Below are 13,532 nucleotides of genomic sequence, written 5' to 3'. Positions count from 1 at the left end.
GACATAAGTAAACACAAGGGTAAAAAAAGTATCATAGATAAAGTTAAATCAAAGATTAAAGGTAAACTGAAAGGTAAGAATAGTTCATCCGGTGGCGGAAGCTCACAAATGAGTGACGGTTCACCAAGCGGTGGAAGTTCACCTGTTAGTGGAAATTCATTGAGCGGTGCGAGTTCATCCAAAAATACAGGTAAACACAAGGGTAAAAGCACTATTGTAGATAAACTTAAATCCAAGATTAAAAGTAAATTAAAAGGAAAGAGTAGTCCATCTAGTGGTGGAAGCTCACCAATGGGTGGAGGTTCACCAAGCGGTGGCAGTTCACCTGGCCAAGAAAATTCATCTAGCGGTGCAAGTTCACCAAAGGATGTAGATAAACCCAAGAGTAAAAACACTATCTTTGATAAAGTTAAATCAAAGATTAAAGGTAAATTGAAAGGTATGAGCGGTTCATCCGATGGTGGAAGCTCACCGATGAGTGGAGGTTCACCTACCGGTGGCAGTTCACCTGGCCATGGAAATTCATCTAGCGGTGAAAGTTCACCCAAGAATGGAGGTAAACCCAAGGATAAAAGCACTATTTTAGATAAAGTAAAATCAAAGATTAAAAGTAAATTGAAAGGTAAGAGCGGTTCATCCGATGGTGGAAGCTCACCAATGAGTGAAAGTTCTCCAAGCGGTGGAAGTTCACTTGGTGGTGGAAGTACACCCAAAAATGAAAGTAAACACAAGCGTAAAAGCACTATTCTCGATAAAGTAAAATCCAAAATTAAAAGTAAACTAAAAGATAAGAGTGATCACCAATGAGTGGAGGTTCACCTAGCGGTGGCAGTTCACATGGCCATGAAAATTCATCTAGCGGTGAAAGTTCATCCAATGATGGAGGTAAACCCAAGGGTAAAAAAAGTATCATAGATAAAGTTAAATCAAAGATTAAAAATAAACTAAAAGGTAAGAGTAGTTCATCCGGTAGCGGAAGCTCACAAATGAGTGAAGGTTCACCAAGCGGTGGAAATTCACATGCCAGTGGAAATTCATCGAGCGGTGCGAGTTCACCCAAAAATGCAGATAAACATAAGGGTAAAAGCACTATTGTAGATAAACTTAAATCCAAGATTAAAAGAAAATTTAAAGGAACGAGTGGTCCATCTAGTGGTGGAAGCTCACCAATAAGTGGAGGTTCCCCTAGCGGTGACAGTTCACCTGGCCATAGAAGTTCATCTAGCGGTGCAAGTTCACCCAAGGTTGGAGGTAAACCCAAGGTTAAAAGCACTATCTTAGATAAAGTTAAAGCAAAGATTAAAAGTAAATTGAAAGGTAAGAGCAGTTCATCCGATGGTGGAAGCTCACCAATGAGTGGAGGTTCACCTAGCGGTGGCAGTTCACATGGCCATGAAAATTCATCTAGCGGTGAAAGTTCATCCAATGATGGAGGTAAACCCAAGGGTAAAAGCACTATCTTAGATAAAGTTAAATCAAAGATTAAAAGTAAATTGAAAGGTAAGAGTGGTTCGTCCGATGATGGAAACTCACCAATGAGTAAAAGTTCTGCAAGCAGTGGAAGTTCAGCTAGCAGTGAAAGTTCACCTACCGGTAGAAGTACACCCAAAAATGAAAGTAAAAGCAAGGGTAGAAGCACTATTCTTGGTAAAGTAAAATCCAAGATTAAAAGTAAACTAAAAGATAAGAGAGGTTCATCTGGTGGTGGAAGTTCACCAAGCGGTGGAAATTCACCTGGTAGTGGAAATTCATCGAGCAATGCAAGTTCACCTAAGGCCATAAGTAAACACAAGGGTAAAAAAAGTATCATAGATAAAGTTAAATCAAAGATTAAAAGTAAACTAAAAGGTAAGAGTAGTTCATCCGGTGGCGGAAGCTCACAAATGAGTGAAGGTTCACCAAGCGGTGGAAGTTCACCTGTCAGTGGAAATTCATCGAGCGGTGCGAGTTCACCCAAAAATACAGGTAAACACAAGGGTAAAAGCACTATTCTAGATAAAGTTAAATCCAAGATTAAAAGTAAATTTAAAGGAAAGAGTAGTCCATCTAGTGGTGGAAGCTCACCAATGAGTGGAAGTTCACCTAGCGGTGGCAGTTCACCTGGCCATAGAAATTCATCTAGCGGTGCAAGTTCACCCAAGGATGGAGGTAAACCCAAGGGTAAAAACACTATCTTAGATAAAGTCAAATCAAATATTAAAAGTATATTGAAAGATAAGAGCGGTTCATCCGATGGTGGAAGCTCACCAATGAGTGGAGGTTCACCAAGCGGTAGTAGTTCACTTGGCTATGAAAATTCTTCTAGCGGTGCAAGTTCACCCAAGGATAGAGGTAAACACAAAGGTAAAAACAAAATCCTTGATAAATCTACCAATAAATTGAAAGATAAAAGTGGTTCATCAAAGGATAGAAGTTTATCCAAAACTGAAAGGAAATCAGATGGAAAGGCACATGATGTTTCATCCGATGGTGAAGGCTTACCTATAAGTGGCGGTTCACCAAACGGTGAAAGTTCACCTAGAAGTAATAATTTATCCAGCAGTACAAGTTCTCCTAAAGATATAAATAAAAACATGGATAGAGAAAAACCGAAAGATAAAAGCAAATCTAAAACTAAAAGTAAGTTCAGTGGTAGTAGTGGTTCATCAATTGATGGAGGTTCATCCAATGAAGATAAATCAAGTGGAAAAGCATATGATGATTCATCTAATAATGAAAATTCGCCAATGAATGGAGGTTCTCCAAACGGTGGAAATTCATCAGTCGGTGAAAGTTCACGCAGAGATCATAAAGATAAACATATGGGTGAAAGAAAATTCAAAGACGAAACTAAATCCAAGATTAAAAATAAATTTCGAGATAAAAATGGAAGTTCATTTGATGGTGAAAGTTCATCGAAGAGTACGAATTCACCAAGCAGAGACAATTCATTTAGTGGTGGAATTTCACCTAGAAGTAAAAATAAATACACGGTTAAAAGAAAATTCAGACACGAAACAAAATCTAAGATTGAAAAACAGTTTGAAGGTCAAAATGGTTCATCAATGAGTAGAAGCTCATCCAAAAATGAAAGCAGATCATATGGAGAATCATCTATGAGTTCATTCAGTGATTGAAATTCACCTATAATGGAAGTTCATCAGGTAGAAAAAGCTCACTCAGACATAAGAATGAACACATGGATACAAATAAATTAATGGATAAAATTAAATCCAAATACTATAAATAAATTTGGTTGTCAATGTGATTCGTCGATGGACAGAGATCTACCAAATGGTGGAAGTTGTTAACACAATGAAAAAGTTCAATTAACTATAAAAATTTATCTAAATGAATGTAGACAAGAGTAAATATAAATTTATGAAAAATAAAATAAATTAGTCGAGATATCCATATATTTTAGAATATATTATGCATTAGTTCAAGACGAATTATAATAATTATTAGTAAGTCTTCTTAAAATAATTTTTGTTTATATGTAATGTTGTGACTGCTTATTGTGATATAATATTGTCTATAATTTAGTACAATATGTAAACATTTAGTTCATTCGAAAGATTGAATATTAGCAAATCTGGCATCTCATATATTGTCATCTAAAGTAAAATAAATTTATGCCCAAGACATTTTCGAGACCAACACATACAAAATAATATGATGAGAAGTAATAATTAAACCATAATAAATTTTGAAAGTTGATGATATCGAAACTTATAATATTATTTGATGTATGATGTACCAATTTTATGGGATTCATTCCACGGCTGGATCCCGAATACAAAAATATGTTATCGAGTTTATCTAGAATATCCAGTAATTAATTGTTGATAATATTCTTATGTTATTTTATTGCTTTTTAAAAAATTAAATGTTATTCAAAAAATATTAATTGTAATTTTTTATATAAATATATTTTAAGTATTTAATTATTTTGTAGGAGATAAGTAACTCTTGATTTTTTATAGAAAATTTCATTTAAAATTCCTTTTAATTTTTCTATTATATTTTATAAACATGAAATATTTTTGTTAAATATTTTAAAGGAATTCTGTTAATGCATTCTCTCTAGAATGAATTGCAACATGTAATCATTTAACCAAATCAAACTGTTTAGTATGACTTTGATAAGGCAAAACCCTTAAAACATAACCAGAGCTCTAGCAAAACAATAGTTAATAATATATTAAAAATAAAATATTCAAGTAGCTCATGCTAATAAAAAATATTTTATTTTAAAATTCAAAAGAACTATTTTATAAAATTTAAGTTTTACCAGTTTATATATTATAATAACTATAAGTGCTATTATGTATTGCCTAGTTTATACAAATTTCATTATGCAATTTTCTTACAAACCGCATTTAAATTATACCGGACAATTTACTTCATTTTTTCTGTATCGATTAATAAGTTGTTACCATTGAAAACCTTAATTTACATGTGTGGTTGTTGGCAATTATTTTTATATGTGTGGTTCACTGTATTTTCTATCCTTTATGTATTAATTGGGAAATATTATACATGTGAACATTTGTTGATGATTCTTATAATCCTTAGAAAATATATTTAAATAACTAGTATAATTACAATACTTGTAATTATTATTTGGTCCACGCATCTTTGCTTCCATTTATCATTTTAGATTTGTCCACATAGATTAAAACAATTATTTAGTTTTGTTTATTTTATAATTAAAAACGCCACTATATATACATGTAACCATATTTCAAAACTAATATAAAATAAACTGAAAAATAGAGTTAAAAAATTTGCATTAAAATTCTGAAACGATACTTATTTTGTAACAAAATTTTTACTTTACAACGACACTTAATATGAAACGAAGGAAATATTATGTTTCTCATTAAACTATCCATAAAATTAAGTAGTAATCTACCAAAAAAAAATATTTTTCCTTTTTCATTAAATAAAGCTATAGGATTACTTGATATGATTGATTTATATATATGACAATTAATGATTTTGCAAAATAAAGATTTAATAGCAATTTGTATACCCTCTCTCATTAAAAAAAAACTATATTATGAAAATAAATTAAACAATCGCAGTAACCATATAATAAAAATATATTTTTGTATAAGTTATATTTTAAATTTTTTTTAAATGACTATAAATTACTAAAACTGCTAAATTTTTACACTGAAAATTTTGTGATCAATAGTGTAAGATTTTTTATAACAAGATACAAATGATGATAAAATCATATAAGTAAAAATTTTCAATTAATATATTTTCTGGTTTAAATATCTATATATATATATATATATATATATTTTTTAAAATCAAACTATATACCTTGTAAAAATAAATAAATATTTTATTTTTAAATTTTTATTAATATGTAGCATACTTGAACTGATAAAAATTATATATTTTACAGTTTTAATTTGATCAAATTACTAAATATATTTTACATATTTTGGTATTATTTTAAAAATTATTTAAAATTAGTTACTAAATAAATATTTTATAAAAATTCTCACTCTTTTTAGGCCGCGGGTTATTACATGGAAACATAAAGATTACGATTACGATTACTCCTGTGACCTCCGCAGTCTTTTTATTTAGCCTTTACCTGTCCAATTTTTTTTTTCTTTTTGAGGAATTTCAAATTTATTGATCAAAAGAAGATAGAAGGTTTTACAATATGGTAGATCTTTGTTCTACAGTGTAAATAATGAAAGAATGAGATGTTTTAAAAGGTAAACATCAAACCATCGCTATCAAACCATCGCCTGAGAAGGCCCTCCTGGTTATGATTCTCCACGTAATTAAGGGAAGATAAGGGAAGATATATGATTCTTCACCAGTTTTCCAATGGCCCTAGTCGTCATGTCCAGGGCCGGCTCAATGAATTTATGGGCACTTGGACAAAATGATTTTAATATTTTTTTGCATATATTTATAAGTAAATTTCAAAATTTTGGATCCTTATATCTATTTTTTTTAAAAAATATTGGGCCTTTGTGCACAAATTTATTAAAACTTAAAAGAGGCCTCAGACCCAAAGTCCGGCCCCAACTGGGTCCAATACAAGAGAAAAACCTAAAGCGGTTTTTGCCAAACGATCAGCAACACCCTTACATCGACGAGAGATACGAAGAAACGAGATATCGACAAAAACAGAAGAGATGTTGGTTATCTTTTACAATACCATAGATCTCTTTTTTCTGGTTGTCGTTGTTAATAGCTCTAACGAGCGTTGAGTTGTCAGAGAGCATCTTGAGTGTTGGTATCTCAAGATTCTCTGCGGTGAGGAGGCCGGATTGAAGCGTTAGAGCCTCCGCTACCAACATGGAGCTTACAGAGTCCTGTCGGGTTGATCCTCGTGTGTTGCTTGTCCCGGATTGTCCTGTGAAGATGAAGGCCTTAGCTATGCTCCTAGAAAAGCTGGATTTGGCTATGCAGTCCATTAAATAAGCAAGAACAACTGTAATACTGACAATGATAATCCGGGAGACTAGTTGAATCTCAACTATACCGGAGATCATATTGTTCAGCAAGAAAGACCGTGAGACTGTTGCATACGTGCGACTGCGGCTAGACGATGATGAGCTATGTATGCTGTCTTGGTTTGAAAATTCCACTAGGGTGTCTTGGTGAAAGATAAATCCTCCCTGAACTCCGGTTCTAGAGCACTTGACTTCAATTCCCAGAGGTAGAAGCTTAATGATATCTGATGGGTAGGCGGTGGCTGAGTTCAAACAGGGACTCCATCCTCCAACATTACCGTGTTGGGTCCAGAGTTCTATGGAAACCAAACCTGGCCGCTTTTCATCATTCTTTATCAAGCTAAACATGAGAGACCAAGTACCTTGAAGTACAGAAATTGCAAAGCTGAGCGCAGCGAAGTTGATGCGTTGTGTTGTGAATGCTGAGGTCAGGCTTAGATAACTGCCACAAACATGGTAAGGCTGGAGCCATACGCTTCTGCTAAGCATAAATCTAAGCATGCAATCGTTGGTTTCCCTACGGAGCCAATAGGTCGGAGAACCTGAAGTACTGGGCTTAGATCTTCCGATGTACAGAAGAGAACAACCGGTGAAGACTCTAAGAAGTTGATTTTTAAAAACAGAGCAAGGTCCAGAACCGGTTTTCACAAGTCGAAAGCGTGGAGAGCTTGGGTCTGCTGCATCATGCGACGGAAGAGAGGGGTTGAGGACGCCAGAGTCCGGTGAACGTACGACTCTGGAGAGAACTCGCCTCTTGGACACACCAAGGAAGACACCACCAATATTTTCATCCTCCATATCTGAGACAGAGGACTCCAGATCCACAACTTTGGTAACCATATGAGGAGAGGTGTATAGGGATTCATCGACGAAGGGGAGGAAAAAGAGGGTGAAGACTGCGTCTGGAGGGTTTGGAGGCTCAGGCGGCTCGCTTGGAGTTCGAGTCTCGAGCGGTACTGAAAGTTTACACGGCGACGGATCCGGCGGAGGCCTTGAACGCGGCTGAGGCGGAGCTTTCACCATCGAGACTGTAAGAGGGGCACGAGCTTCTTCAGAGGATGGTGGACTGAACGTCGGAGCTGGATCGGAGAGGGGCCATACAGGGGCGGCGCCTAGGGAGGCGGGCCTGGGAGCGTTTTGTCTAGGTTTTTATATTGGGCCCCCTTTAAGCATTATTTATAGGGAAAATTTTTGGGCCCCATGGCCCACGCCCCCTTGTCCCATGGTGTAAGCCGGCCCTGGTCATGTCCACTGAAGCGCAAGCACCCCCATGCCTTCTTGAGTTACTTTCCTTCCATAGAACATAGATGGAAGTCTGAAACACTAGTCAGAGAAGGACTGTGTCAAGTCTGTTCTGATCCGACTGCAGTGGAGTGGTGATAGTGTCTTCCCAGTCCGGCGTGATCGTTACGCCAAGCAACCGTTCTGCTACGTTCATCCATATCTGTCCAAGTTTTATTAAGAGGATGGTAATACTAAATAATTTTAGTAAAGTGTTTCAGAAAACAAAAAATCTGAAACGAAACTGTTATTTTGTCTCATGTTTTCCTCTTTAGACATTTTTAAAAATGAATGTTAAATTTCAAATTAAAAAAAAAAAAATACAATAGCTGTGTCATTGTTGTTTTTAAACTCTAAGTAAAGAAATCATTAACTGATGACCAAAAAAAAAAAAATCATTGCACCGTATTGCAAAGGCCTGGTAGTGCTTCCCACGTCTCTCTCTGCGAAGATTATCGATCCGATTAAGAGTAGCTCAATCAATGAAGGTGATGATAGTCGTCTGTTTTATGGAGGCTCATTGTGTCTCCTTCCGTTTCTTTCTGCCATATAGTGTGGATCAGAGATTGAAACACATACCCAAACAAGAAGGTTGTAGTCTTATCTCGAATGTTGACCTGCAACAGAGCTAAAACCTTGTCCCAACGGTGTGTGAACTGAGTACCAAGCAATTTTTTCGTTAGATTACTCCAAATCTGTTCGGAAAGCTGCATCTGAAGAAAAGATGGTCTCTCGTGTGGCAGTATCAAAAGGTATGGTTACAATAGCAAAAGGTAAGTCCCGCACTTTTGTAAAGAATGTCTCCTTGGATATCTTCTAAAGTACTTGGTTTAGTGTGTTGTGTTTCAACCATCGACATTGACTGCAACACAACAACACCATAACCATTTTTAACATGTGCAGTGGGTCGAATAAAATCTGAATTTAAAAATAAAAAGAATGGTGGGGGTTTACATACAACCGAGAAAGTGGTTTATGATTGAATTGTTTTAAACAATTATATAAATTAGGGTCTAAAACTTTTCAGTTTTGAAGTATATTTATAGTTAGGGTTTATAATTTCAAAAGCATTAGATATATATATATAGTTTTTTTTTGGTGTAATATATATATATATATATATATATATATATATATATATATATATATATATATATATATATATATATATATATATATATATATATATATATATATATAGATATATTTATTAACTTTTAAATTTAAATTATTATTTCGTTAAATATATTGTCAATATTTTTGAACATGACTTTAAAATATTTTGAGAAGACATTGTCCAATTAATGTTTGAGCTTTAGCAAAAAAGAAAAAAGGCTAGAAAACATGACAACTCCCCTCACGCACACACGAAGAAGGGCATGTGGCGTGACGTAATGCAACATAGATCTCTATTTACTCACGTTATTGTGCATGTAGACTATACAACTCCATAAAAATCCATTTCTTCCCACCACTACCATCCGATCTCAAAGTATGAGTGAAGAACTCCTTCAAAACGAATCTCATTCTCAGTCATCCAAATGAACGTGTTTTTTCAAAATGTTGTCTTTTCTAATCTCATTGTTGGACATTATTAAGCTTGTTATTGCTTCCGCGACCTTCTTATTCTTCTTAGCCTTTTCCGGTCTAACATTCGCTGGTTCAGCCGTGGCATTAGTTGTATCCACACCGCTTTTCATCATATTCAGCCCGATTCTCGTACCCGTGACTATATCCACTACTCTCCTAGCCTCCGGGCTTGCGGCCGGTACCAGCCTCGGAATGACCGCCATTGGACTCATCATGAGACTCATTAAGTACTATTGAAGAAATTCTTTTGAAATCACTCAAGATTTTGCTCGTATTTTATTCATATACGTGCCAAGGTTTTGGATGTCAGATTTAATAAATATTTAATAATTAGAAGTCACACATTATAATTAGGCGATCATAGCTTGTGATTTCTCAATTTTGAGTTCGATAAGCTCGCCAAATATCTTTTTGTAAAACGTTTCGACAATTTTAGTTGACTTGTTTTAAGCTCTTACTCTCTATCTTTTTTTCTGAACACACACTTACTTCCTTTGTCTATGATTCTTTTTACATGCTACCTCTTTTGGACCTAGTTACACTTTATTGTTGTTATTACCTCTATTTATAGTTTAACTGATTATTTGTCTTTTTCTTCAAAACCTGTGTGTGTGTGTGGTAGGCCTGCGGGAGGAACTTCGTTGCTTTTTTCATCCCCAACACCGTTGAATTTGGTAACATATTCAGGTCAATTCGAGGGATCGGTGTTAGGAAAAACATATACTGGAACATTCGATAATAAATCGGGAGGTGGAATTAAATGGACTGTGACTTGGGGTAGTCGAACTTTTTCTGGAACAATCCCATTACCAGCGGCTGCTGCACCTGCTGCTGCTCCTGCTGCACCTGCTGCTGAAGCTGCACCAGCTGCTGCTCCTGCTGCACCTCCCGCGTGGTAGGAACATTGTTCGAGCTGTTCCAGCATGCATGTAGCATACGTAAATTAATTGCGTGTAAAATTAATGATTTATTAAAATAAAAGAAAAATTAATTAATGATTTATGACTCAGAAACAAAAGAAAACAAGCCTACGTAATGTTGAATAAAACTAAAAGACTGTGATATAAAGTTAATGGAAAAAACTATGTAATTGCATTTTGTCTCCAAAAGATGTAACGATTTGTAGTAGATTTTGCGTGAGGCTGTGGAGAAGAAGAAATCCACTTTTTATTAATTAACAAATCGGTTTGGATTTGTTGGTTGATAGTTTTGTGTAGTATCATCATGTGTTAGTTTTCTGGGAAAAATGGTCTATTTCAACCTGAATTTTGTCCGTCGTGCTAATTTCTTTTCGAACTTTGTAATAGTGCATATTTCATTTATAGTGCAAAAATTAAAATATAGTATATGAACTTTAATGTATCGTGCCTTTTCATTCCCGAACTTTTAGTAGTGCATATTCTATACCGAAAGGTGTTAGTCATCCGTTAATTTATCAAAACCACGTCATTTTGGATAACATCTATAAACCAAAATAACTTTCTTGTATAAATTGTGTAAACATTAACTTATATATATTAGTTTAATCAAATAAGTATTATCAAATTTTTATTGTTTTAGTTTTATCAAATAAATCTATAATTACTTATGTTTTTAAATTTACCTTTTTAAATTATTATTTTATAAGTTTAAATTATTTATTGTTAATTCAAATATTTACTTTATCCTTGTCCACCAGTGCGAGAGTTTGAATCTCCCAAAAAATAAATTTTAACTTTACAGAATTTATCCAAGATAACGCGTTTTGATAAACTAATGGATGACTAACACATTTGACGGTCAATATATATAAGCACGATTTTGAGAGTTCATGTAGTATTTTAATTTTTAATTTTACAGAATTCATCCAAAATAATATCGCTTTTATAAATTAACGGATGATTAACACCTTTGACGATTAATATACACAGAAGCACGATTTTAAGAGTTCGTGTAGTATTTTTGAATTTTTTTTTAGTTCGGTATGAAATATGCACTACTATATAAAAGTTCGGTAATGAAAAGGCACGATGCATTAATGTTCATGTAGTATATTTAAATTTTTATTTAGTTTAATACGCACTACTACAAAGTTTGGGAAGGAATATGCACCACGGGTAAAGTTCATGTTGATATAGTCTTTTTTTTCCTAGTTTTGTGTCACTAGTTTCAAAATGGTACTATTTTATGGAGAAAATTCTTTATAATTAAAGGTGGTACCATACACTAAAGCTGATGAAATATTACTCTTACACCATTAACCATTGACCAACGTGTTAGAACTCGATCAGTCCTTGATTCTAAGAGTGTCAATGAACCTATCCCCTTGAGAGATGTCATTCTTGACAAGGAAACCAAGAAAATCATTAAAACTGCTCTCTCTATACCGAACCGGGTTTTCATCGTTAACCAATTGGCACGGTACGCTCATCTTATCGTCCATACCCAAGCTATGCAAGCTCGCGAGGGAGATTCTCGTCTTCTCTTCGTTCAGAGTAACTTTATGAAGGACGCTCTTGTATAATCCATTGCTTAGCACCTCGACATGGTCACCAATATGTACCTATAACAAAAATGGATATAGATTAGAGTTGGATTATTAACAAACCAATAAAATAAATAAATATAATCTGGTTAATATGGTTTTAGGTTTCAACCGAAATTAGTGAAAAACATTACCGGGATGTCTGCTGATATATAATTAATGTGATTTTTTCCGGTTTTTATCTTAACCGGAACAGGTGGAACGTACCTTGAGTACACCTTTGACTTCTGGGACATGAACCCAGCGGCCAGAGCCACCGTGAGCCGTCAGATCAAAGATCTCGAGACCAGTCAAGTTCTGTAGAAGGATGGTGATGCAACTGTAGTCTGAATGTGGCGGCAGTCCTAGCGCCGTCTTAGGGTCCGGACACGGTGGATAACAGTTAACGGCCATGACTTGCATGCCGTTTTCGCTCATCCGAGAAGACATGTAGTCTCTTCCTAGTCCTAGGCTCTCCGTTATTGCTCCCATTATCTCGAGAGATAGAATCCTCACCTCCTCGCAAAACTTTCCTATTTTTTCCCTAAAATACGCAAACGTGTATATTCACATAAACAAACACATATGAAATTATATTTAATTTACTTAGAAATATAGAAATGAATAGTTAAAAAAATAGAAATGAATAAAATAACAAATACAAAAAGATTGATGGTCTTTATCAACCTTGCTAAAGCTAGAGCGGTCCAGTTGATAAAGTCCATTATGTCAACAAGAAAAGGAACAAAAGGCGCCGCTACATGAAAGCAGAACTCTACATTGTTTTACTTTTATAGATGCAATGACCTAATCAGTGACATACTGATATATATGGACTATATATATAAACATGATCATATCAATACGTACGCAATTATATAATAATACCTGTATTCAAGTGGGTTTTGAGGCCAGAGGTGAATCCAACGATGGAGAGGATGTGCATAGTGCTTTAGAAATATCCTCCAAAATTGGGTCTTGTCCAAACCGTCCTTTAGACTCGTAGTGTACCTAACTGGTGCATACACATCGTTCGACATAAATTTATTTTTCTCCTTCGCCGGCAGCTCGAAGAAACCTTTCGCAACCGCCAATGCATCGTCCAGTATGCTTTGGTCAATTCCGTGGTTCACTATCTATATAATATTTAGCGAGCCATAGAAAACATGATAGTAACGTCACTTGTCACGTGTACTAAAATGACTAAAGAGAGCTGATATTTTGACCGACTAAGCTCATATATATATATAGTTAAGAAAGAAAAGAGAGGCTCATATATATAACTTGGCTTTAAATAGAAATATATAATGACAAAAGCTATGCTGGCTAGCCAATAGCCAATGGGCGCAATATAACTGATAAACTACAAGAAAATATATTATTTTTGACAAAAAAGAAATTCCGGAAAAGATTTAATCTCAAATTCTACGAAATTACATATATTATTTTATTATATATAAAATACTTACTTGAAAAAACCCGAAAGATTGACATGCCAATCTTATTTCTTGAATAACCCCTCGACGCTCATCATCGCTGCCTTTCAAGCGAGAAATATCGATCGTGGGTACGCTTTCAGATTTTGAATCGAGCGCATCACGTGGCTCGTATGAAGGCGGGACAGCGTAACAATCAGGCACATACGGCAAACTCCTCTCTTGTGCAGAATTGCCCATTTTGAATGT

At 34.8% G+C, this 13,532-nt stretch overlaps 3 protein-coding genes across 4 annotated transcripts in view; 2 read left to right on the top strand and 1 right to left on the bottom strand.

Annotated features, from left to right (window-relative positions):
• LOC106322537 (sericin 1-like) overlaps positions 1–3,372 on the top strand; it is a 7,865-nt gene extending 4,493 nt beyond the window's left edge. Inside the window, exon 4 of the mRNA XM_013760593.1 lies at positions 1,501–3,372. Within this exon, the coding sequence (XP_013616047.1) occupies positions 1,501–3,116 (1,616 nt within the window). The 3' untranslated portion in view covers positions 3,117–3,372. The remainder of the gene's footprint in view (positions 1–1,500) is intronic.
• Positions 3,373–9,063: 5,691 nt separating this feature from the next.
• On the top strand, positions 9,064–10,427 carry LOC106326234 (oleosin-B2-like). Its single transcript, XM_013764258.1, has 2 exons — positions 9,064–9,571; positions 9,967–10,427. The coding sequence occupies exons 1-2, from the start codon at positions 9,315–9,317 to the stop codon at positions 10,241–10,243; spliced, it is 534 nt and encodes a 177-aa protein (XP_013619712.1). The 5' UTR covers positions 9,064–9,314; the 3' UTR covers positions 10,244–10,427.
• A 1,176-nt stretch (positions 10,428–11,603) lies between these two features.
• Positions 11,604–12,926, bottom strand: LOC106326596 (codeine O-demethylase-like). 2 transcript variants are annotated; one of them, XM_013764527.1, is made up of 3 exons: positions 12,736–12,926; positions 12,076–12,391; positions 11,604–11,886 (listed from the first exon to the last, which is right to left on the bottom strand). In XM_013764527.1, exons 1-3 carry the CDS (start codon positions 12,885–12,887, stop codon positions 11,611–11,613), a joined length of 744 nt encoding a protein of 247 aa, XP_013619981.1. In that variant the 5' UTR covers positions 12,888–12,926; the 3' UTR covers positions 11,604–11,610. The 2 variants fall into 2 exon arrangements, with proteins under 2 accessions (XP_013619981.1, XP_013619982.1); XM_013764528.1 differs by lacking the exon at positions 12,736–12,926 and adding an exon at positions 12,535–12,595.
• Between the last annotated feature and the right edge of the window lie 606 nt (positions 12,927–13,532).

This window comes from Brassica oleracea, chromosome C2 (assembly GCF_000695525.1).
Source record: "Brassica oleracea var. oleracea cultivar TO1000 chromosome C2, BOL, whole genome shotgun sequence".
NCBI lineage: Eukaryota > Viridiplantae > Streptophyta > Magnoliopsida > Brassicales > Brassicaceae > Brassica > Brassica oleracea.
Note: the sequence above shows the minus strand (reverse complement) of the source record. Positions and strands in the feature narration are given on the sequence as shown.